Below are 24,713 nucleotides of genomic sequence, written 5' to 3' on the forward strand. Positions count from 1 at the left end.
GCACTTCTGTCAGTGTGTGGTGTTGTACGTTTGAATGAGTTTGTATGTGTGTTTGTGTATGTGCTTGTTTGACTTAATGCCTGTGTGTGTGTGTTTTTGTTTGTGTGAGATCCCAGTGGCACCTAACGGACAGTACATTTCTCAGATCCCTGTGTGCTAATAAGTGCTCAGGGGATTGTGTCAAAACATCACCTAATGTTTTGAGGATAGTCCCAGCGCTGTCTAATGCCAAGTCATTTTCTTTTCAGGGAAACTCTCCTGACATGGTAATTGAACAAAAGCAATTTTGAGACGTCAGTAATGGTCTTCCAGATAAAAGCATCGCTTGGGCACCACAGATAGGAAAAAGTCTTAATCCTTTAAAAAAAATCTTAAGAGAACAATTGAGCTCGAAGTTTGGATTGTGGTTCTTTTGTTTCAATTAATCACAGAACATTTAACAGTTTCGTGGAAAACATGAGGTGTTTTAACCTGAGATCAGATAACAATGAATTATATATGACTCCAGTAAGGATTCAGATGCCGAGGATCGGTAGTGAACATTTAGTTAGGATGGGCCAAACTGTAGGCACGACTGTTAACTTTTATCAGAATCCATTCCTATACATCACATTTAATATTTAAATACATTTTAAAACACCAGGGATTGCAAAATTGGGAAATGCCTGGCAGCCCTTTGGCCAGCATTCTTCTGATTTTCGTTGCCTGAAATTATTCAGACGAAAATGATTTGAAAAAGCAGTACTCTTCAGAGAGGACAAACCGCCATGAATCAACAACTCGGAAGTCAAGAAAGCAGAATACAAGAGGGAATTATTTTTCACTTGAGTGATAATTTCTGACAGCCCGTCGGACAGGGTTTTACATGTTGGTAGCCCGATGGGAAAATGTGATTGTCCCGTGACTATCGATTCGGCAAGCCCTGAACACTGACAAGCTAGCGCAAAGCAACGCTAGACTTAAGAAGCTGTGTACTTTTAGTTCAGTATCTTATGGCATGGCATGATTCCTCCCCCCCCCAGGTCCTGCAGGACATGGTGCCCCCCAAGAAGCACCTGCTGCGGCACCAGCCGGCCAACGCCCAGATCGGCCTGATGGAGGGCAACACCTTCTGCACCACCCTGCAGCCACGCCTCTTCACCATGGACCTCAACGTCATGGAGCACAAGGTCTTCTACACAGAGGTGGGGCCCCCATTTCAGAGCCTTTGATGCACAACAAACCTGTTACTAACTCTCACTGAGTGTTTGGGAAAAGAAGTATTCAGTCTTACCAGAGCATACCTACCAGGTATCAATGCGCATAGTTGTTACTGGCATTTTGTATGCCTTGCAATTGCAATATTTAGTATATGCAATTATTATTTATTATTTTGCAGGAATGTTTGTTATTGAGGATTATTGTAATATTGTAATATTTACCTTTAATTCTTTGTTATGGCTTTTAGCATAACCTGATGAGCATATTGATAATAGGCGTAAATGGAATGAAGGGGAGTTTTGGGGTGTTTTCTGTCATTTCCTGTGGTGGAAACCAATGAAGGACCAATGAACTGGTCTGAATGAGTTCGAAAGTAGGCATGGTTGTTATCAGAGGCAGGGTACCTCTTGAGGTAGTGATCCTAGTTTGAAGCTGTGTAACACTAAACTGTCTGAATCCGTTTCGGCTGGTGTCCGACTACATTAGGGAAGCATGTTTATTGATCATTCCATTTAAGCTTGAAGTTCAGGTCTCATTTGTTAAGGCTGCAGAGGTAACTGAATTCTCCTCTATTGGATGTTTCCGGTATCTGCTGCCTGTAAATTAGCCGTGTGTGTGTGTGTGTGTGTGTGTGTGTGCGCGCCTGTGTTCGTGGCTCACTGTGCTGTGTGTGTGTGCCTGTGTTCCCGCTAGCTGCTGAATCTGTGCGAGTCTGAGGACGCCTCCCTGATGAAGCTTCCCTGCTACAAGAGCCTGCCCTCCCTGGTGCCACTGCGCATCGCAGCACTAAGTTAGTACACACACTTGCATAGATGTTACACACACAAACACACACACACTCTCTCTCATACTACAATATATGTGTGCTACTGAGAGGGTCATGTGTGTTTAATGCACCTTGATTTGTCAGTGGTGATGTAAGTGATGTTTTTAAATAAATAAATGAAACAAAGGCGCAGATTGACTCTCCTCTTTCCTCTCCGTGCAGATGCTCTGGCGGCGTGTAATTACCTCCCTCAGTCGCGAGAGAAGATCATTGCTGCCCTCTTCAAGGCCCTCAACTCCACCAACAGCGAGCTGCAGGAGGCCGGAGAGGCCTGCATGAGAAAGGTTGACCTAAAATACCCCTTCCCTCCCACCATCTCCTTCATTCTCGCTCTCTCTCTCCCCACTCACCCCCCCCATCTCTGCCCTGCTATCACTAATGACTTCTGCCAGGGAAAATCGATACAGGATGGAGTGTGGTGCGGAGCGAGGCTGAGAGTAAAATGAATGTGGGCGCCATGCATCATGCGCAGCTAGCAGCCCGCCACAAGAGCCCCCCCCCCAACCTCCCTAACCCCCTCTGTACCTAATGGAGACACACGGGGGCCAGGATCCGCCCCACAGCTCAGGGGCCCGACAGGCCAAAGCTGTCCCGTCGACACGGAGGGGGGTGGGGGGTGTACTGGTGGAAGATCTCTGCTCTTCGGTGTGGTTGTCTAAATGTATTCCCATGTGTGTTTGTGTGTGTAGTTCCTGGAGGGCGCCACCATCGAGGTGGATCAGATCCACACTCACATGCGCCCCCTGCTGATGATGCTGGGCGACTACCGCAGCCTCACCCTCAACGTGGTCAACCGGCTCACCTCCGTCACGCGCCTCTTCCCCAACTCCTTCAACGACAAGTTCTGTGATCAGATGATGGTGAGTCCGTCTCTGTTCTCTAGTCCCGGGACCTCGCCAGTCCAGCAGGAATCTTTTGTCATTGACCCGTCTTTAGACCTCTTGCTTTATTCTGTTATTTCCCCTCAGCAAGTGACCACAGTACAGTAAACAACCTGCTGTTTCTCCATGAGACTAGCAATTGTGTGTGTGTGTGTGTGTGTGTGTGTGTGTGTGTGTGTGTGTGTGTGTGTGTGTGTGTGTGTGTGTGTGTGTGTGTGTGTGTGTGTGTGTGTGTGTGTGTGTGTGTGTGTGTGTGTGTGTGTGTGTGTGTTCCTCTCACACCTCCTCTGTTTCTCGGTCTCCTCTCCGTGCAGCAACACCTGAGGAAGTGGATGGAGGTGGTGGTGATCACCCACAAAGGAGGCCAGCGGAGCGACGGCAGTGTGAGTATGAGCGCCATCACCGGGGGGGGGCCGTCAGTAGAGGGCGACAGTGGGGGACACACAAGGGGAGTGTGTGTGTGTGTGTGAGAGAGAGATTTGAGAACCTCATCAGAGAGTGTGCTGACACTGGTAAAAAAGCTCATCTCCAGACGTCTCCCTCAGGTAGAAGGCTCAAGGACAAGAATCAGTTTTGGTAACAGGTGCAGTTTCGCCCTCCCCCATTCCCTCATCAGCGAGGGCTCTGGAATGTCCCCACACTATAGCTTCAAAATGTGACGCGTAGCCACGGGTACATAGCCCTCCTCTTGGTGTTTTCGACACGACGACAGCGCGTGTGTGTGTGTGTGTGTGTGTGTGTGTGTGTGTGTGTGTGTGTGTGTGTGTGTGTGTGTGTGTCAGTCTGTTAGTATGTCCGACAGTGTGTGTGTGTGTTGGTTCTCGAGCGTGAGGTGTGAAGTTGTATGCGGCCATATTACAATCAATGATTAATTAGGCGCCAGCCTCCCGAGGTCGGCTTGGTAACGAGCCTTGGGTGAGTGGGATGCTCGTTATCTCGTGGACAGATAACCTTGTGGAGAAAAGAAAAGGTGAGGCGGAAAGCGTTCACTGTCTCCTTCTGCCGAATGTAGTCGTTCTTCCTCCGTCTGTTCTTTCTATTCTCTCTCTTTCCCTCTTTCTTTCTCTGCCTCTCTCTCTGCCTCTCTCACTCCCTGCCTCTCTCTCCCTGCCTCTCTCTCACTCTCTGCCTCTTTTCTTTCTGTTGTCTTTGCTTCCTTTCTTCCTTGTAACTGCGTGCAAATTGGCCCTCCACGACTAGCGCTCGTAAATTCGCCGCTCCGCTGACAGATGACAGCTGCCGACATTGAAGTTGGGAGACGCGAGGGGGGGGGGGGTCAAGGGGGAAGGGCTTCGACCACCACTAACGCAAGGACGGCATAATGAGGCGAAGGCAGAATTACTTCTCCTTTTCTTCCTGACGCTTTTCAGAGAAAATAATGAGACAATGGGCATGATAATGGGCATGATAATACTGCTGTTGGCACTCCTCGAGCAAATCACATCACGATCGCGGTCGAGGGGGCGTCAACACCTCGGATAGATGTTTCAAAATGTCCACCTGCACTAATCAGCATTTGCAAAAAAAACAGTTATCATTTTATTGCATTTTTTCCCCCTGGGTTAGACGTTTTATGTAGTCTCATTTACACATGAATTCTGAATAGTCGTTGTTTTACACACAATTTAATAGAGTTTACACCTTGGACTCCCCAATAACACTGTACCCCCCCTTTCATGCGTCCTCCTGCCTCTCTCTAATCCCCACTCTCCGTTGTCTCCGTTCCCTGGCGCAGCCTGCATTGGAGGGGGCAGAGGTGAGCGAGCGAGCCAGCCGGCAGCACTCTGTCGGTTCCGGCTGTGGTGTGGTGGTGATGGTGATAGTGATGGTGGTTCTAGTGGAGTGGAGTGCTCTGTAGTCTCTGTGTTGTCTGTCTAGTGGTGTGTTGGATTCTGGTGCTCCTCCTCATCCTGAGGAAGGACCCCTTCCTCTCCCTAACCCCCCCCCCCCTCCTCTCTTCTTGTGTTGGTTGAGGAAGATTTAAGTGCAATGTGGTGTGTGTGTTCATTTAATCTTGTCTACTGCCGTTTTATTGGTAATAACAAGTGGCCACCAGTGGTGATTTTGCCTCATTTTTACTGAATGCAGTTTTGAACCCAGCTTGCTTTCCGTAACCCATGGTGCGAGTGAGTTCCGACTGTCTTAACTCCATTTTGTTTGTAATTTACAGACAGAGTTAACAGGAGTCTATGATGAGAGCAGTCGTGGCGTTACCCGCCTCTTAACATTTCCCATCTTTTATCCCTGAACTAACCTTGGTCCGGTGTGCAGTTAAGGCAGACCAAACCACGGTGTACTCCTCTGCAGCTTGGCTAACCCTTCTCCACCTCCTCCCCCCCTCTAGGAGATGAAGATCTGTTCGGCCATCATCAACCTCTTCCACCTGATCCCAGCCGCCCCGCAGACGCTGGTCAAGCCTCTGCTGGAGGTGGTGATGAAGACGGAGAGAGCCATGCTCATAGAGGTACACCTGCGTTACTGTCTCACTGGTTCTAAGCCCCTGCTGGGTTATAATGATTAGTATTGATAGAAGCAGACACCACCATCCCCTTTGTCCACTGCAGTACTGTTATCTGCTACCTCTCTGTCTTCCTGATTCTAAGCCACTGGTGTGTCCATATGATTAGTATTGATAGTGGTAGGCAGCACAATCCCCCCCCCCCATGTCAATCACAATTTCATTACTGGCTAGCTTGCTGTGTAGATACTCTTCGTTGTGCTGAAGGTCGTTCACAGAGGCTAGATGTTGTGTGTTCTATGTACATGCATGCATGAATTCGTGTGTGTGTGTGTGTGTGTGTGTGTGTGTGTGTGTGTGTGTGTGTGTGTGTGTGTGACCTTGACTGTGTCTTGGTGTGTTGTCAGGCGGGCAGTCCCTTCAGAGAGCCCCTCATCAAGTTCCTGACGCGCCACCCCTCTCAGACAGTGGAGCTCTTCATGATGGAGGCCACCCTCAACGACCCGCAGTGGAGTCGCATGTTCATGGTAGTATATCTGACCAACAATCTCTCTCTCTTGAGGTTTCAGTGGCTCACCTTTTACCAGTTACAAGCACTTACAAAGGAATTAAATTGGGATCAATGTCTAGTTCGCTGAGATCGGCGGTGATGTCTCGACAATAACACGTCCACCTCATCTGACCACCCCCCCCCCCCCCCCCCCCCCCGCAGAGCTTCCTGAAGCACAAAGATGCCAAGCCCCTGCGCGACGTGCTGGCCTCCAACCCCAGCCGCTTCGTCCCCCTGCTGGTGCCTCCAGGCACTGCACCCACTGTACGCCCCGGTTCACCATCTACCAGCACCGCCCGCCTCGACCTGCAGTTCCAGGCCATCAAGGTGACCACATCATAGAAAGAGCCTAGGTCCCATTTGAAACTGTTAGGAACATCAGATTTGTTCAACGTATTTGATCTTAATGCATCTATTAAGACGATATGGGAGGGAAGGATTTTCATGTCAGAGAGGAGTTCTTGAACTGTCCCCCCTCGTCCTCTCAGATCATCAGCATCATCGTGAAGAACGACGAGGGCTGGCTGGCGGGGCAGCACTCGCTGGTGAGCCAACTGAGGCGCGTCTGGGTGAGTGAGGCCTTCCAGGAGCGCCACCGCAAAGACAACATGGCCTCCACCAACTGGAAGGAGCCCAAGCTGCTGGCCTTCTGCCTCCTCAGCTACTGCAAGTAAGTACACCCCCCCCCCCCCCCCCCCCCCAACCGTGCATGTTTGGTGCAAATGGTGTGGCCAGTCTGTTTACATTAAGTTGGATGGAGCATTGAGAAAGTTACAGATTTAGAGATTGTCTTTTTTCTTTTTGGCTTTTGAAAGAAATCTTCAGTTAATTTACATTTTAAGAACTGCCAAAATATCATCCTAATATTCCCTGTGATGCTAAGCTAATATGCTCTTTTTGTGTTTGACCGTTGGATTGGTCAGCCAAGTACTGACGGTTGGCTATGCTAATGTGTGGTCATGTCCAGTGTCAAGTCGATACCTGTATCCAGTCAAAAACCACGCTTTGGCTTTTAGCGTTTATCGATGTTGAGCACGCTCACTGACTCATTCCTTCCTGTGCCAGGCGTAACTACTCCGAGATCGAGCTGCTCTTCCAGCTGCTGCGGGCCTTCACCGGCCGCTTCCTCTGCAACATGACCTTCCTGAAGGAGTACATGGAGGATGAGATCCCCAAGAACTACAGCATCGCCCACAAACGTGCGCTCTTCTTCCGCTTTGTCGAGTTCAACGACCCGCATTTCGGCGACGAGCTCAAGGCCAAGGTGAGGTGCTCTCTGGTCTGCTACACAGTTGTATAGAGCGGTTACAATATTGCTAGTAGAGTTAGTAGAGGACTGGACTTTGCCATCATATTTTCTATTATTTGTTATTCTAGGATGTGAATCTTCCATTATCTTGCAGTTATTTATAGCGAATATGACAATTTGTGTGACAAGCAAGTGTGTGTGTGTGTGTGTGTGTGTGTGTGTGTGTGTGTGTGTGTGGTGGTGAGTAAATAAAGAGTAGGGCGTGGTTTGGAGCATGTTGCAGTCACACTTCAGTGGCGATGGGCTCCTAATCGGCTGTTGAATAAGTATGCAAGCACACACCCACATGCCTGTAGTCTGGTCCTGGCACTCAGCCGACCTCTCAGGGATGAGCTGACCCCCTCAGTCACAGCTCAGAGGCCCTCTTCTCCACTCAGCACCCTCCACAGATCCATCTCCATCTTACTCCCTAAGAACCGAAATTGGGTTTTGCGTCAAAGCAAAACCCATATGTTCATCATTCAATGCCATGAATGCTGTTTTTTTTTTATTTTTTATTTCTTTTTGAAATAATAAAAAGATGACCAATTTGTTTCCGTTGCCTGCCAGTGTTAGAATCTCATCATCTGGTCCCCCACTGCTAGCTGAAGCGTTTCGGGTGTTCGGCATGTCAAGGGCTCAGCGTGGCACCGTCATTATTTCTCCGCTTAATCCGCCGCGCCGCCCTGGCCTGGAGCAGATGCCGGCGCCGTGTGCCGGGCCCCCGCTGGCACCCCGCTAATTGACCCAAACGGCTCCTCACAAAAGCCCCCCCCCCCCCCCCCCCACACACACACACACACACACACACCCCACCCCTCACCCCCTGCGGCAGGAAGGCTGTAACTCAAGAAACTTGCTGTTGCCAGCGCCAGGCCATCATTCGACATCCTCGAGAGATTGCCAACCGGCTCTATGCGATTCTCAACATGTTAAACCGGGGACAATGCGTATCTCCTCTTACTACATGGAAAGAGCAGACAGCTGGAGACGTGGTCTGAATACACGTGAAGATTGTCTCTGCTCCCATGAGCTTTAGCAGCTGGGCTCTTTAGCATAATGTGTATTTTTGGCAGGTGTGTGTGTGTGTGTGTGTGTGTGTGTGTGTGTGTGTGGTGGTGAGTGCTGTGGTTGGGAGGTTTGCCTCAGGCGTAATAGATAATGGTTAATGCTCCTGATCGCTGCTCAGAGTGCTATTGCTAATGGATAGCCTCACTGAAGGAAGGAGACGAAGGAAGCTTGTTAAGAGGGATGGGGATAATGGAGATGCACGCACCTGGAGGCAGAACAGCGACACATCACCTCAGGGATGGACATGCATACACACACACACACACACACCCGGATAGATACTCACACACACACACACACACACCCGGATAGATACTCACACTCTCTCTCACACACACACACACAAATAGACATTCACACTGTCACACACACACACACACACAAATAGACACACACATATACAGAGAGGGTGCCAACTTTGAAAATGGAAATACTCTCTGCAAATAATGAGGAGCTGTGGAGACAAAGAGGAGAAAGAACGGCCAAATTGCAGCCTTTGTTATGAGGCCAGTGACATGCGTCTCTGCTGCAATCCCTCACAAGTCTGAAGGTAAAATAATGGAGGAGATTTTCTTGTGGCACAGTAAACCCTCTGAGGTTTACTGTGGAAGGGTAGAGGGAAGAGAGTGGATGAATAAAAGCCCTTTACAAACTCGCCAGTTCCCTAGCAACTGTGTGAAAGTTCCAAGAAGCCTGGCGTAAAAGACATTTCTTGCAACAGTGAGATCTTTGGCTGTGTGTGTGTGTGTGTGTGTGTGTGTGTGTGTGTGTGTGTGTGTGTGTGTGTGTGTGTGTGTGTGTGTGTGTGTGTGTGTGTGTGTGTGTGTGTGTGTGTGTGTGTGTGTGTGTGTGTGTGTGTGTTGTTGCAGCCACGTGTTGCAAAGTAAATTCGGGTGATAATAGATGCAGACAAATGTTCCCTTCAAGGCCTGTCTCACCGCACGTCACCACGCGCCACTTTTTCACTTCCTAACTAATTCCCACTTTAGCAGCTGTGTCAAAAGACTGCTGGCGTCTTCCACTCCCGTACACGTTCCAGGTCCAAAATGTTTCTTGAGCTTTCTCTCCCCCCCCCCCCCTCCCCCCCTCTCTCTCTCTCTCGTTCGAGCCGTCATCTCCAATGTGTTGTCCTGTGTCACCGCTCACTGTTGTTGTTGTTGTTGTTGTGTCTCTGCTCATCCCTGCTCTGCCCAGTGGCCAGGCCAGAGGAGAGCTTAGCTGCTAGCGCACTGGCATTAGCATAACGAGCTGCCGGTGTCAGCTGTGATGGATATCCAGGAGTCTGCCACACGCCGTAAACAGGTGCCCCACCCCTTGGGTACCGGCTGTGCGAGACTCCCTCCCAAACGCTTCCCCTCTGTCTCTCTTCACCCTCTACACACTACACACTATCTCACTCACTTCCTGCATATTATTCCTCTTTTTCTCTATCTCACCCTCTTTCTCTCTCACCCTGTCTCTCTTTCCCTCTCTTTGTCTCTCTCTACCTCTCTCGCTCTCTTCCCCTCTCCGTGTCTCTCCTTTTCTCTCCCTCTCCATTACCCTTTCCTCCCTCTCCGTGTCTCTCCTTTTCTCTCCCTCTCCATTACCCTCCCTCTCCCTCTCTCTCTCTCTCTCTCTCTCTCTCTCTCTCTCTCTCTCTGTCTCTCTCTCTCTCTCTCTCTGTCACTGCTTCTTAATGGCTTCATCCTGCCAGATGCTGCTGGAGTGCCGCGGCGCTGTGGATGATGCATGGGGGCCGGCTAGGTGAAACTGATGAATGAACGCCTCGCTGTGACAAGTCTAGTCACTCTTATATATTCCTTTGCTTAGGCGCGCAACCATGTCCTCTACACGCTGTGGCGTGTACAACCCGTGTGTGTCTGTGTGTCTGTGTGTCTGTGTGTCTGTGTGTCTGTGTGTCTGTGTGTCTGTGTGTCTGTGTGTCTGTGTGTCTGTGTGTCTGTGTGTCTGTGTGTCTGTGTGTGTTTTGCTGTGGGTATACTAGAACAAATATGTGTGACAGTATATTATATATTCAGTGAACACATGGGCATGGAGGACTATATTCTGTGCACTAAAAATATGTTGCATACTTAGAGACCATTCATATGTCACTGTATTTAGCCTCATTAGTTGCTTCCTTCCAGCGCATATAGACCACTCATAAATAGCCTAACGGTGACCTATTAAACCAGTATATAATAAGGTGTGAGTATGAATGTGTTACTGTTCAGATTAGTGGCAAATTAGGTTTTCATGTCTGGATAGCATCTTAGTGTGACAGAGGTGGGTGTGATATGGGACGTGAGTGTGTGACATAGCCGTATAATTGAAGCCTGTCTATAAATAGACTTCTACATTTTATATCTGATAATTTAGGATCAGAATGAGTTTTTGTGAAAAACACCAGCAGAAGCCTTTCATGCATTTAATCTGTACAGTGTGAATGTATAGCTGATCCTCATCGATTGTTTGTTTGCGCCCATGCACCTTTATAAGGCGCTGATTCCTTTGGTGTAAAATGAAGGCCTTTCTAAAAACACGTTCCCTTCCTGTGTCTTCCCTGCAGGTTCTGCAGCACATCCTGAACCCGGCCTTCCTCCACAGCTTCGAGAAGGGCGAGGGCGAACCGCTCCTGGGCCCGCCCAACCCAGAAGGCGACAACCCCGAGAGCATCACCAGTGTTTTCATCACCAAGGTAACCGAGCCCTCCCCGCCCCGGCCCGCCCCACCCCACCCCGCCGCCTCATACATCAACCCCCTCCACTTCCCCTCCCCCTCTCTCCTCCAATCTCTCTTCCCCTTCAGGCGCAGCTGTCACTCCCTTCTCATCAAAGTGCTCATTTGTCAAGCCGGAGTGAAGTGTCTGTGTCTGTTTGTGTGTGTGTGTGTGTGTGTGTGTGTGCAAGCGTGCCGGATCCTTGAAATGTCACAGTCTTGCCCAGAAAGGTCAACGTGTTTGTTGTTTGCCGTGCGTCTTGGGCTCCCCACCCTTAAGAGAATGGGATTAGAGCATTGACAAACGCCGCTATTGACGGCCCCTCGTTTGTCTCCCTTCCTCACCCCGGATCGATTCTCCTCCTCCTCCTCCTCCTTTTTCCCGCACTGATTAGCTGTGATGGAAACCCCACGCCCCTGCTCCCTAACGCCGAGGGCTCTCAGTGGAGTGGAGTGGATGGAGGCGCGGGTGGAGGGTACACTATGAGGATTAGCCACAATACGTCTCTTTTGTCTGCTGCCTGTGGCTTGGCTTTTGTCACTATGTGAATGGCAGATTTGAAGGGACTCCATTGAGGCCGGTTATGTGACCGACTCGCAATAGAGTGAGGGCGGATTCTGCGGTAGAGGCTTTGCACCCTTGTGGTTACAGCCCAATGGCTGTGGCTTGGCAGGCGCTTCCTCTACCTGTTCAACCATAGGATTAGAGGCCACAGCCTAGCATGACATGTGGCTTATGGTCATCACTGTGCAAGTGTCCATCCATCCACCATTTTTCTAGTATTCTTCTGATGGCCCTTTAGGCCCTCCAACTAACCAAGGCTGAGTTCCTAATGCCATAACTATGCTATGACTATTGTTGGTTAGTGAATGTATACAGAATGTCTCAGTTCTTTAAAAAAACCCAGTGTGTGAAATGTTGTCATGACCCCCGCCAATACTTCCAGGTGATACAGCGTCGTCATTGCCAAATATCAAGTTCTCCTCTTGACCGTAGAGTTGTAGGTCAAAATGAATCTATGTCTCTCCTTCTGTCCTGCGCTCCTCTCATCCTCTCATCCTCTCCTCCTCTTCCTCTTCTTCCTTCTAGGTCCTGGACCCGGAGAAGCAGGCGGACCTGCTGGACTCGCTGCGCATCCAGCTGCTGCAGTTCTCCACGCTGCTGGTGGAGCACGCGCCGCACCACATCCACGACAACAACAAGAGCCGCAACAGCAAGCTGCGGCGCCTCATGACCTTCGCCTGGCCCTGCCTGCTGCCCAAGGCCTGCGTCGACCCCGCCTGCAAGTACAGCGGCCACCTGCTGCTCGCGCACATCATCGCCAAGTTCGCCATCCACAAGAAGATCGTGCTGCAGGTGAGGACACAGAGCAGTTGACCTGTGAACCCTGATGCGGGTGTGGGTGGAGGCACTGGTTGAATAGTACAGAATTTTTTTCTTTTTTTTTGAGGTGTTTCCGTTTTAGTTTAGGTTTTGCTGACATGTTATTAAGCGTAGGGCTTCACGTCTAGTTTCTAAAGTCCCGAAGTTCTAAAGCTTTGTTTTGAAATATGAGCATAAACCATGGTGTGAAAGGTTCCTTTATTTCGCACCACTGTAACCATAATGTCCCTGCAGGTCTTCCACAGCCTGCTGAAGGCCCACACCATGGAGGCGCGCTCCATCGTGCGCCAGGCCATGGCCATCCTCACCCCGGCCGTGCCGGCGCGCATGGAGGACGGCCACCAGATGCTCACACACTGGACCCGCAAGATCATCGTGGAGGAGGGCCACACCGTGCCCCAGCTAGTGCACATCCTCCACCTCATCGTTCAGCACTTCAGGGTCCGTTCCTCCTCTTCCTCCTCCTCCACGTTTTGGTCTTTTTCCCCCTCTCTCTTCTATGCCTCTCCATTGTCTCTCAGGGAAGGGTCGGGTTTTATGGTGTCCCATTGAAGGTTGATGAGAACAGTGCGTACGGTCTTGCTCTTAATGAGAGGATCTCCAAACTAAGCATAGATAATAAGGTACAAGATTGGACATTCCAAAAGAGAGAATTTTGGAAGGTTTACAGAACCGAGATTGTAAGGATCCATGACTGATGAAGGACGAAACGATCCCTTCTTACATTTATTAGACTACGTTGTTTTAATCTCACAGATGTCTGTCAGCTTTAACTGATTTCACAGACAGTACGTGCTTAAAAATCTTGCATCGTTTAACAAAGAGATGGATGGTTGTTAATAGTCATGGAAAGACCTGGTTAAAAATTGTTGGCTTCTTGCCTTCAGTCACTGATGTCTGATCAGCATGCTTGTTACGAGGATCACTTATCCAATTAGGTCTGTGTTCACATCCATGTAACATGTACTGTACTGTACACTGTCCCTCTTGATCAAATAAACAAATTGAGTGAGTGATTGATTGATTGATTGATTGATTGATTGATTGATGGATGTCTGTGGTTCTGCCTACAGGTGTACTACCCGGTGAGGCACCACCTGGTGCAGCACATGATCAGTGCCATGCAGAGGCTGGGCTTCACCCCCAGTGTGACCATCGAGCAGCGCAAGCTGGCTGTCGACCTGGCCGAGGTGGTCATCAAGTGGGAGCTGCAGCGCATCAAGGACCAGCAGGTCAGAGCTCCCACTGACCAGAGGGGAGGTGGGGGGGTGGTGTCGGGTGGTGGAACCAAGGGGGCTCTTATTTTGGAATCATTTTAGTCTATTTTGGGGGTCCTTCTCTTCAGATGAGACTACCAACCATTCCAATGTTATTGTCTGACCAAAAGACACTGTGTGTTCGAAGCTGATGCTATCTTTCTGATATTAACTGTGTGTGTGTGTGTGTGTGTGTGTTTACAGCCAGAAGCGGAGGCTGATACGGTGACCACTGGTGAGAGCGCCACCCCAGGAGGAAGCGGTGTAAAGAGGGCTGCGTCCCTGGACGCCGGGCAGGACGTCAAGCGCTTCCGTACGGCCACCGGCGCTGCTGTTGGGGCGGTACGTCCACAATGTGCTTTGGAGTGTCCTTCCTTAGTCCCATCATATGCTTCACCGAAAACGTCTGCAGTAACCCAGTCCACTGAACCGAGTTGGCCTCATTGAAATGCCATGCTTTGCCGTACTGGTTCATATGTATTCAGGATGTATCTCGCTAAGGCATAAATGGCTGTTTATATAGTGAGTCACTCTGCAACTGCATGATCAGGACAGTAGTGTGTCTCTGCATGATAAAACATCTCCCTTTATCAGGCTCTGCCAGTAGAAATGCGTATGTTTATTTATTTCATATGTTTGTGTGTCGTGTACGACATGTACCCGTCTCACCGCATGTCTCGGTCTTCGCCTTCGTCTCCATCTACAGGTCTTCGGCCGCAGCCAATCCGTGCCCGGCGCCGAAACTCTCCTCACCAAGCCCGTGGACAAGCAGCACACGGACACAGTCGTCAACTTCCTCATCCGCATCGCTTGCCAGGTAACCCCAGCATGCAACCCCCCTGACCCCGACCCCCCCCCCCCACACACACACACACATACACACACTTCTGACTGACTTTTCCCGCATGGTAACAACCATCCTCTGCTTTTTGTAATTATAACTTACCGCTCCCTCACTGTGGGAACCGACATAAATGGTTTGGCCAGAATGGCCCAGCACTGTCCTGTGCAGGTCTGTACGGCTGACTTACCACTGCAAACCCTATGGTGTGGTTTTGCTTTGTTTTTCTGTTTATTTTCTAGCGCGGGTTGTGGGTTGTGACTCTGAATGCTGAGTATTTTGGACCCAGAACCCGTCTAGCCCAGAGCTGGCCCGTGTTATTGTTTTTTTTTTTGTTGCCGAGTTTTGGACGGCTTCCACTCAGACAGCAGAGTGTGCTTCCAGCCCCGGATTTTGGTCCGCTGTCTGGAAAAGCAGACCTTAATCTGTCAAAGCTGTCTATGGCAAAACCATCACAACAGAATAGCCCGGCCATATCCACAAGTAACTGAAACTAAACACTGCTGGCATTTGTATATGTGTCTGTGGAAGAATAGCAATGACCTCTGTGTGTGTATGTCTGTGTGCTTCTTTTTGTGTGTGTGTGTGTGTGATGTCCCCCGCAGGTGAACGACAGTGCGAACGTGCAGGGCTCCCCCGGTGAGCTGCTCTCGCGCCGCTGTGTGAGCCTGATGAAGACCGCTCTGCGACCAGACATGTGGCCGCGTGCGGAGCTCAAACTGCAGTGGTTCGACAAGCTCCTCATGACCGTGGTACGTTTTGCCCCCCCAACCCCCCCCCCATACGATATCACATCCTGTTGTCTTTCCTCTTTTAGTTCACTTACTAACTAGCAGCATGACCTTCAGACCAGTCCTTAAAACCAACGATTCAGTTGTAGGTTTCCCACATGGGCCGCACAATACTTATCTCAGTCCGTGAGGGATTGAAGTATCTCATTACGTCCTGTGATAAACATAAAGTTAGCCAACTGCTACTTCTCCTCCATTAGCTGCCTGCAGCTTTAGCCGACCTCAGCAGTGTGCAATATGCTAATTTGCTAGCAGCTCCATAGGCACCTCATTAACAGGAAGCCGTGGTAAAGCACTGATGGAAAAGTTATCCCACTCTCTCATCTCACTAAAGCACGCAACAAGGCAGAGAAAAAATAAGTCGTCGTGGAGACATGAAGCCAGAAGTTTGACTCAGGTCTTCAAGTTGTTATTCCACTTTCTGGGTTAATTGTGTGCCTCTGTCTCTTCCCGTCCATGTAGCTTCTTCTAGGGAAGGAATTGTATTTGGGAGGTAGTGCCAGGTTAATTGTGTGCGGGGTGTCTTTAAGCATCCTTGTACTGGGCTGAGCTTCACAGGCTAGTTTCATTAGCTCTGGAGTAATTACTCATGTTGCTACGCTGAGTCTTCGGCTGAACTCTGGCACCAGCCCGGGAAAATGTGTGTGTGTGTGTGTGTGTCTCAGTTTCTTTTTTTCTGCAAAGTTTTAGAAGTTTTCTGGATGTTTTCTCTTCTGTTTTCTCTTCTGTTTTCTTCCTTTCTTTTTTTTTTTTGCATAGTTGGCTGGCCCACATTTTCGTGAAGTCATTTTGCAATCCCTCTTCATATTTTCCCCTTCGCCGCTCAAAAAGGCCGTCTTGATCCTAGCAGAATCGATATCCTCTTTCTCACTCTTCCCTCCCTGGCTTCTTTCTTTCTTTCTTTCTCTCTTTCTTTCTTGCCCTCTTCCTTTGTGTCTATTTTTCTCTCTCTCTCTCTCTCTCTCTCTCTCTCTCTCTCTCTCTCTTGCTCACTCACTCACTCACTCTGTCTCTGTCGTATAAGGTTGAGCTTTTTCTGGATGTCATCTCGGCTGTGTTAGTAATACCTACAGCAGCAGACTGGCCACCTGTCCCTCAAGACAGACACACACACACACACACACACACACACACACACACACAGGCGCGCACACACACATTGCAGGTGATGTGGGGGTTTAAGATTTCTGGTTGTAGCATTGGGGGTGGGGGAGTTACCCGATTTAGTGCCTGATTGAAAAGCCCCCCACCCACCCACACCCCCACCCCTTCAGGAGGTGCTAAACGCCGTCGGCACGCCTCATCTCCCACGCCTCTTAATCGCAAACTGACACGCTCGGCCTTCGGCTGTCTCTCGCTCTCTTTTTTTTTTCTCCCTCTCTCCATCCTCCCTTCCATCGTCCCTATCCCCTCGCCACCCCCACCACCGCTACTGTCGTCTGCTTCTCTGTTCAGGGCCGTGATCCATCCATTGTTCACTCCTCCACTAAAAGCGTCCCCTTTCCATCCTGCCTAATGAAGTGCTCTTAAACATACGCCACTGATGCACAGGCTGGGGTCAGTCAGGATTAAGCGAATTAAGCCCCGCCGTTCACTCCGACTGACGATACATTTATGGACAGTCAAGAGGAACATAGCAAAATTGATGGCGGCGTTTTAAATTAGAAGTAGCAATTAAATAATAAAGTGCATTAATAGCATTTTAATTACACACACACACACACACACACACACTCTCACACACTCTCTCTCCGCCTTCCAAATCCTGCCATTTGAATTGTAATGCTGCGGCTGGTCGGCAGTGGCGGCTCACAGTGTATTTTGATGGACGTGGGATTAGGCATCAGCTCATTAGCAGTATTCAGCGAGAGCCCAGATTCGCTCCGGCCACGGCCAGACAAGGTTATCAGCCCCAGCAGGCAGCTTTCTCAGATTCATGATTTTCTCCCTCTCTCTGCAGCCCCCCCCCTTCCGTTCTCCATCTCTCTCTTTCTTCCACTATTTCTCTCCTCCGCTCTTTCAGTCAGTTCTTTCTGTCTTATTCTGTATGCGTCTGTTGGTGTGTATTGGCCTTTACAAGTCTGTCTGGACATCTGTGTCCCCCTCTTTTTTTTGGAGCTTTGTTGGGCTCTGGCATTGAGGACCTGTCTGATAAACAGCAGGGGCAGCTCTTAGGCCCAGACAGAGAGACTGCACTGCCCGCTCCCCCCTCAACTTCTCATCCGCACTAAACAAGCGACACTGCCCCAAAATCACCCGATAGGCACCTTATCGTGTTGCCGTGGGGAGGTGTTAGCGATCAGTGGATAAGCTCTGGTGAGGGGTCCGTGTCCAGAGATGAGCTGGTAGACAGCCTCTGAGGGCCAAGCTGGCCCCTCCATCCTCCTCCACTGTTTTCTGTGGATTTTCAGTGTCGTGACTGTATTTGGACTGTTGTGACTGTCAGAAAGGAAGCATATTTCTCATTAACTGACATGTCAACAAAACAGAAAAATAATGGATTGATGGAAACCTCATCAAAACTCAAAGGAAATACCTGCAGAGAACCACCCTCTTTCAAGTGCATGTAGTGAAAAGGATGCAGAATACTAGGATTGACACATTCAGGAAAACATTTTTCATCCTTGTCTGTCTTGCTGTTAAGTTATTTGTATGTGAGACGTACAGGTTTGCATTTAGCAAACATTTGTTGTGCGTTTTTGGCACAGTTTCAATGTCAATCACTATACTATATGACAGCCCTGTTGCATTTAGGTAAACTACATTTGATTTATAATGTGTACAGTCATTAAGGATATATCTGAAAATTTGATCAAGCTAGCATTGTACACTTGCTTTTACCCTCTGTGCTTTAACCCTTTCCCTGCGTCCGCTCGTCCTGTCCTCCAGGAGCAGCCGGCACAGGCCAACTTCTCCAACATCTGCACGGGGCTGGAGATCCTCTGCTTCCTGCTGACGGTGCTGCAGCCGGCGGGCGTGCTGTCCCACTTCAAGCCCCTGCAGCGGGGCATCGCCGCCTGCATGACCTGCAGCAACACCAAAGTGCTGCGCGCCGTCCACTCGCTGCTCTCCCGGCTCATGAGCATCTTTCCCACCGAGCCCAGTGAGTCCCACAACAGGAAGAGATTGTCTGATGCATTGTGCGTGCGTGTGTGTGTTTGAAATAAGAAGTGGCTTTCTTGACTGCCCTTTTTGAAGCGATCCAGCAATTTAGAAGTACAGTGTTTTTTTTTACATTGAGCTTTTACTGAAAGGATTAAACTTTATTTGGATAGTTCGCCTTCAGAGACTTAACAGATGATTCGTTGACATTCACCTTCAGTCTTTCTAATGGTTCACTGAACATCACCTTAACCAACCCCTAACCTTAACTGTAATTAACAGTTTCAACAAATAGTTCGTTCATAATCTGAGCATCTATAGAGGACTATCCAAATAAAGTGTAACCACTGAAAGAAGACCGACTGCATGAAGTGTCTTCCTGGTACAAGTTATCATACCTGATACAATGGATTGAGGCTGTCTTAAGCACATTTAGGCATGGTATTCCCTACTCACTCTCGTGTGTGTGTGTGTGTGTGTGTGTGTGTGTGTGTGTGTGTGTGTGTGTGTGTGTGTGTGTGTGTGTGTGTGTGTCTGCGCACGCTTTTCTTTTCCCTCCTAGGCACCTCCAACGTGGCTTCCAAGCACGAGGAGCTGGAGTGTCTGTACGCCGCCGTGGGCAAGGTCATCTACGAGGGCCTCACCAACTACGAGAAGGCCACCAGCGCCAACCCCACGCAGCTCTTCGGTAAGCCCCGTCTGTCAGCGGCGGAGACGAATGGGCGCACGTAACCTTTTTATTTCCCCATCAGCCTCCTCGCCTCAGCAACCCGCAACCAACCCCCACCTCCCGCCCCACCCCACCCCACCTCCATAAAGAATGTCATAACGGCTGAACTTTAGTCCCAAACGTGGCTTGTTTTATGGAAACCGAAAGGAAGATTGATTTCTAATTTGAAAAGATTTTTTTTTCTCCTCAGCGAGCTCGCTTTTAAAGCCCTTCAAAAAGCTTTTAAAAGTGCACGGGTGTTTTAAGCTGGAAAGGATTGTTCAGCTTGCGTGAAAGTGGTGGATTTTTTTCTTCTTCTTTTGAAGCGAGGTGGGGGTTGGGGCTGGGGGGGGGGGGGGGGATAAAAAGGTGATAAAAAGCTATTGGGTAACAATCTAAATCCGCGTCCATTTGATATCGTCCCCAAAATGGCTCTGCTGGTCAATAAAAGCGGCGTGATGCAGCCCTGGCGGAAAGCTCGAGTTACACGCCGCACCGCGATGATGTATGCGTCTCACCGAGGGTGACTTTTTACATTTGTCTCCCCGTCCCCTCCCCCGAGTCATGTCCCCAAAGAAAGGCATTACTCCGTTTTCCTCCTTGTCTGGCAGTCGTTCCCTCCCTCCCTCGTTTGCTAACTCGGTTAAATTCCCCTCCCGCCGAATAAAACGTCCTTGTAATACAACGACCGTGACAAAAAGCCGAGGCCGCCTCCAAAGTCATAAGCGGAGGCCAGGGCGGAGCGGGCAGCCGGAGGCACGGATGTGGATACAGACCCCCCCACCCCACACCCCACACCCCGCCCCCTCGCTCAGTGTCGCCTCATTGTGTTCCTCCACTTAAGACGCTCTCAGAGGACCGAGGACCCCTCGTTCAGCTGCCTCACAGTCCCTCATCCTGCCTCTGTAGAGGGGATGTCATTTTTTATACCCTTTGCCCTATCCCCTCAAGCATTGCTCTTCAGGTTTAGTTAGTCTTTTCTTCTGTGTCCCACTTCAATATGGCAAAGATGTCTCAGTTTTTTTTCTCTTCTCCTATGAATTTCTGTTCCAAGTTTACTTTAGTTCTCCGTCTCCTTGTCTCCCTTGCAATGGAATAAGTGTGTTTTGATGGGAAGAGAATAGGCCCCCAGTGCCGTTCTATCCATGAGAGATTAATGCGTGTCCTGTTCTCTCCCGTGTGCTCCCCAGGGACACTGATGATCCTGAAGTCCGCCTGCAGCTATAACTCCAGCTACATCGACCGGCTCATCTCCGTCTTCATGCGCTCGCTGCAGAAGATGGTGCGCGAGCACCTCAGCCCCCAGACCACCCCCGGGGCCACCGAGACCAGCGCAGGTGACCCGTCTCTCTATATATAGTGCATCTGTATGAGACATACACACACCCACGCTACTCACACATGATCTTACTAACTAAATGCTGTTGAACAGAGGCTGCCTTTATTGGAGGCCGTGAGAGAATAGTGATTTCTGCCTCGAGGCTTTGGGTTGTCCATGGTGTCCACTGGGCCCTTAAGTAGAGCACACTTGTATCTTTTATCTGACAAACTTCTATCTTTTATGTTATCTCATCTGGTATCTTTTCTGCGAGTTCCCATCTTGGCCTCTCCCAGCGAAGTGTGCCTGCCACACCGGTCGCAAAGAGATGTCTTCATCTCCCTCTCGCCCCTCTGCCCCTTATCTCGCCAGCATCTCGGTGTCTCCTCCTCCACACAATAACCTCCTCGCCCTCCCTCCCGGGCGCGAAAAAAAAAAAGAGAAAAGAACCATCCAACATTTTAAAAGGCTGTCGAAAGAAAGGAGGGGTGTGGAGAGATGGGGATGGAGATTGGGGGGGGGGGCCCCCACAGGGAGTGCACCTCTTCTCCGCTTACTCCCTCTTGGCATTCTGTGTCACCACATGGCCCATGGTGGAGGAACAGGGAGCGCAAAGGCTTCTGGAGCTGGTGGTGGCGGCGGTGGGGGGTTGGGATGGTGGTGCCCTGCAGCTTGTGGTGTCCTGGTTTGACCACTGGGTGTTGCAACGACCACACACATCCACCTGCCTTCACTGAGGTTTCGCTGCACAGTCTTCTCAGAGGTGTGGCCCCCAAGTCTTCTGCTACAGGCACCCAGGACAGTGCAGCCACCAGGACCTCAGCTCATGTACTGTCTGCGTCTATGCAGCCATCAGCACGTCACCTTGATGGCCCACTTGACCCGGGCCAGGCACTTACAGTTGTGGTGCGGTCGGTGTCAAGTCGGGCTGGGCCCTCTGTGCGCAAAGTGGCCGCAATGTCACTGTGACCCTCTTCCCTCTCTCTCTCTCTCTCTCTCTCTCTCTCTCTCTCTCTCTCTCTCTCTCCCTCCCTCCCTTTGCACACGCTCAGTATGAGTCAGCTCCACGTGGAGCCCAGCCCAAGCAGCTCACGGTGAGAATTGATCACCTCACTCTCCGTTTTCCTCCCTCCCTCCCTCTCTCCTCTTTTTTTTTTCTCTTTTTCTTTCCATGCACCCCCTCCCCCCCTTCCCCGGCCCTCTGCGCCCTGGTCTAACCATCCGTAAAAAATGATTGGAGGCTTGTGCAAATTCATAACCCTGACATTTCTCTTGTTTTTTTTTTATTATTCCCAGTCTCTCTCTTCCAGAGGAGTTTTTAATGCTAAAACTCCAATCCCTTTATTTCTGCTCCCCCCTCCCCCTGCCATCTTTGAATAGCAAATCTTTTTTCCGAGGTGTCGGGATCCTGTATTACAGCTTACGCACTGTTCATCCGTCTGGAACCGGCCCTTTTGATATCCCCATTACCCAAACACGGCCAGCCCCGAGGAGATGGCTGCCAGTGTCCCCCAGCAGCGGCGCGGAAGGAGCCCCTCAACGGCCCCTCAACGGCCACCGAGTCTCAGAGCCCCGCTACCCTTCCCCACCAGCTGCTCCAGACGCATCCGCAGTCTGTGACGCGCGGTTGTTTAATGACGGCTGGCTTCACGGCTCTCAGTTTATAGTTTTGGACGCGCGGCGGGCCTCTCTCTCTCATCATTCGTCCTGACTCCAGCTGCAGCTGTCCAGCTGTGGCCGGTGCTCCTGGCTGCCCCTGGGTGGGTAATGATGCCCGCCGTGCGTGTAAACCAGACTGCGTACGGAAGATGTTCTCCAAGGTCCTCCGAGGCCAAGCATCCAAACCCCCCCCAGAGAGATGGTGTCTCTTCCCTCCCAAAAAAACCCAAGAATGCTGGAGTGTGTTGGGTTGAGACGTTTCAGTTTGTCGGTTTCAGACTCGGGTTTGTTTGGCTCTGGCGACACCAGCAGAAGTCTTGGGAGTTTGGGGGCTCTTGGGAGTTTTCTAACAGTTGTTGCTTAGGTTGTCTGTAAGCGTGCTTCTGCATCTTAATGGCTTCCTCGGTTGTTCCCCTTTCCCTCGATTGCAATTTACGATTTTTCTGAATTAATTTCTAGTTTGGTTTATTTTCTTTTACACTGCACTTTTTTTAATTGTTTAATTTCTTGATTTTGCACGGCACTGAAGTTTTTAGGTGAGGTGTCCTTCTTAAATGGTGTATTTAGACGATGTCTGTTTTTTTTTTTTTATCCCTCTCAAATTGTTGCTGGTTTCTTATTTTTGTGTCTTTGTCCAGCTGAACTCAACAAAAGTAATTCTGAAGTGTGCCTCTTCTTTAACTGATGTGCTCCCCTCTCTCCTTCCTTCAGTGACTAACGAGCTGGTGATGCTGAGCCTGGACCTGGTGAAGACGCGCCTCTCCGTCATGAGCATGGAGATGAGGAAGAACTTCATCCAGGTCATCCTCACCTCCCTCATCGAGAAGTCGCCCGACCCCAAGATCCTGCGCTCCGTGGTGAAGATTGTGGAGGAGTGGGTTAAGAACAATTCTCCCATGGCTGCAAACCAGGTAGTGCCACCCATCTGTCTTATCCTCCCTAAAGGGTGTAAACGGCTGTGATGAATTATAAGAAATCAGACGAACATTTCACGACCCACATAGTCCGATGGGAAGTAAATGGTACAACTGTTCATCACCTTGTTGTGCAAATGCTGTGTAAGCAGGTCTGTGTATACATTACGGAGAGGGCTTAGCGGCATCTCGTGGGAAGTAATCAGTACAGGACAAGAGAGCGAGATCAGAGATGCTCGCCTGACACTGGCTCCCTCCAAGATAGATGAAAGATAAATAGATCCTCTCTCTCTCTCTCTCTCTCTCTCTCTCTCTCTCTCTCTCTCTCTCTCTCTCTCTCTCTCTCTCTCTCTCTCTCTCTCTCTCTCTCTCGGCCCAGATGCCGAATCTGAGGGAGAAGTCCATCCTGCTGGTGAAGATGATGACCTACATCGAGAAGCGTTTCCCCGACGACCTTGAATTGAACGCCCAGTTCCTGGACCTCGTTAATTACGTCTACAGGTAATTACACAGATTAATCACGCCCTGGTCCGGCGTCACTGCCACGCCGGCCGGGAGGCTGCCAGCTGTCACCATGGCAACTGGAGCAGCGCGGCACACCCAGTTCAATGCTCTGGGTCTGCCGGATTTTTGCGACAGGTTGCGGTGGCACAGGTGAGCAACAGGTGGCACCTGGGGCGGCTGAGCGGAAAATGACGAAGGCGAGGGCCACCCGGTCCCCAGCGAGGTGTGGCGGGACCCAGACGGCCCACCTGCGGCTCCGTATCAGACTCACATCTGAGCCCCCCGCCGCCCCTCCTGACCTGGCTGTGCCCCTGGCTCCTGTCCATTGCCACAACATTAGAGTAGGGACTCAGTAGTGGCCTAAAGCGTTTAAAAAAAAAATTGTAATACAAAGAATGAGTCCTCTCTATTGATTTATTATGTTTTGGTTGTGACATGTCTTATTGCAAACTTCGGAAGCAGGTTGCTGCCTGACCCTGGGAAGTTGCTATTTTTTGTACGATGACTTTAAAGCTAACGGAATCGCACGGGTCTTCCGTAGGGATGAGAGTTTGTCGGGAAGTGACATCACGTCGAAGCTGGAGCCCGCTTTCCTCTCCGGCATGCGCTGCACGCAGCCCCTCATCCGCGCCAAGTTCTTTGAGGTGTTCGACACGTCCATGAAGCGCCGCGTCTACGAGAGGCTCCTCTACATCTGCTGCTCCCAGAACTGGGAGGCCATGGGCAGCCACTTCTGGATCAAACAGTGCACTGAGGTGAGCCAGCCGCCTTGGGACACACACGGATACAGAGAGGCAGTAGGCTGCCGTTGGATTATTGTGCCACTTACCAGTTCCATGAAGGTTATGATGTTGAAATACTAGATATCAAACTGAACGTACTGTAAAAAACAGAAATATGGAAACGTGGTATATGTTGGTGGACAGGTGCTATAACGGTTATTGTTGTGTATGACTTAAATTTGTGCCCTTGTAAAACAACAAAGTACTATTATTCCACAAGGATGCAGAATCTTTTGATTTACTAGCAGGAGCGCTCACATGCAACAGCACTTTTGACAATGAGATGCCTATGCTGTATACCCGTTTTGAAAATCATTTGAATTAAACCAAATTTGTGAGATTTCAGCACTTTTTTTCCCCACGACACCTTATTGTAATTGTTTGCATTTAAAAAGGAAGGTTTTTCATTGTGTGCAAATGGCGCAGTATAGCTGCCGAATTCTGGCTTATTTCTCCTGACAAGTGGTCTGCAATTGCAA

At 50.0% G+C, this 24,713-nt stretch overlaps 1 protein-coding gene across 4 annotated transcripts in view; it reads left to right on the plus strand.

Moving 5' to 3' along the window:
- LOC105888716 (transformation/transcription domain-associated protein) overlaps positions 1-24,713 on the plus strand; it is a 94,653-nt gene that overhangs the window by 24,138 nt on the left and 45,802 nt on the right. For 3 of the 4 annotated variants that reach the window (XM_031561720.1, XM_031561719.2, XM_031561721.2), the window contains exons 27-50: positions 1,023-1,184; positions 1,894-1,990; positions 2,189-2,310; positions 2,716-2,886; positions 3,222-3,290; positions 4,643-4,663; positions 5,252-5,371; positions 5,773-5,892; positions 6,078-6,242; positions 6,404-6,585; positions 6,981-7,179; positions 10,826-10,954; positions 12,065-12,331; positions 12,593-12,799; positions 13,432-13,590; positions 13,819-13,956; positions 14,321-14,431; positions 15,061-15,207; positions 18,136-18,349; positions 18,911-19,036; positions 20,248-20,394; positions 22,746-22,945; positions 23,328-23,449; positions 23,994-24,207. In XM_031561720.1, the coding sequence (XP_031417580.1) occupies positions 1,023-1,184; positions 1,894-1,990; positions 2,189-2,310; positions 2,716-2,886; positions 3,222-3,290; positions 4,643-4,663; positions 5,252-5,371; positions 5,773-5,892; positions 6,078-6,242; positions 6,404-6,585; positions 6,981-7,179; positions 10,826-10,954; positions 12,065-12,331; positions 12,593-12,799; positions 13,432-13,590; positions 13,819-13,956; positions 14,321-14,431; positions 15,061-15,207; positions 18,136-18,349; positions 18,911-19,036; positions 20,248-20,394; positions 22,746-22,945; positions 23,328-23,449; positions 23,994-24,207 (3,609 nt within the window). The remainder of the gene's footprint in view (positions 1-1,022; positions 1,185-1,893; positions 1,991-2,188; positions 2,311-2,715; positions 2,887-3,221; positions 3,291-4,642; positions 4,664-5,251; positions 5,372-5,772; positions 5,893-6,077; positions 6,243-6,403; positions 6,586-6,980; positions 7,180-10,825; positions 10,955-12,064; positions 12,332-12,592; positions 12,800-13,431; positions 13,591-13,818; positions 13,957-14,320; positions 14,432-15,060; positions 15,208-18,135; positions 18,350-18,910; positions 19,037-20,247; positions 20,395-22,745; positions 22,946-23,327; positions 23,450-23,993; positions 24,208-24,713) is intronic. The other variant, XM_031561722.2, reaches the window with a different exon arrangement.

The sequence above is a fragment of the Clupea harengus genome, chromosome 23 (assembly GCF_900700415.2).
Source record: "Clupea harengus chromosome 23, Ch_v2.0.2, whole genome shotgun sequence".
NCBI classification, from domain to species: Eukaryota; Metazoa; Chordata; class Actinopteri; order Clupeiformes; family Clupeidae; genus Clupea; species Clupea harengus.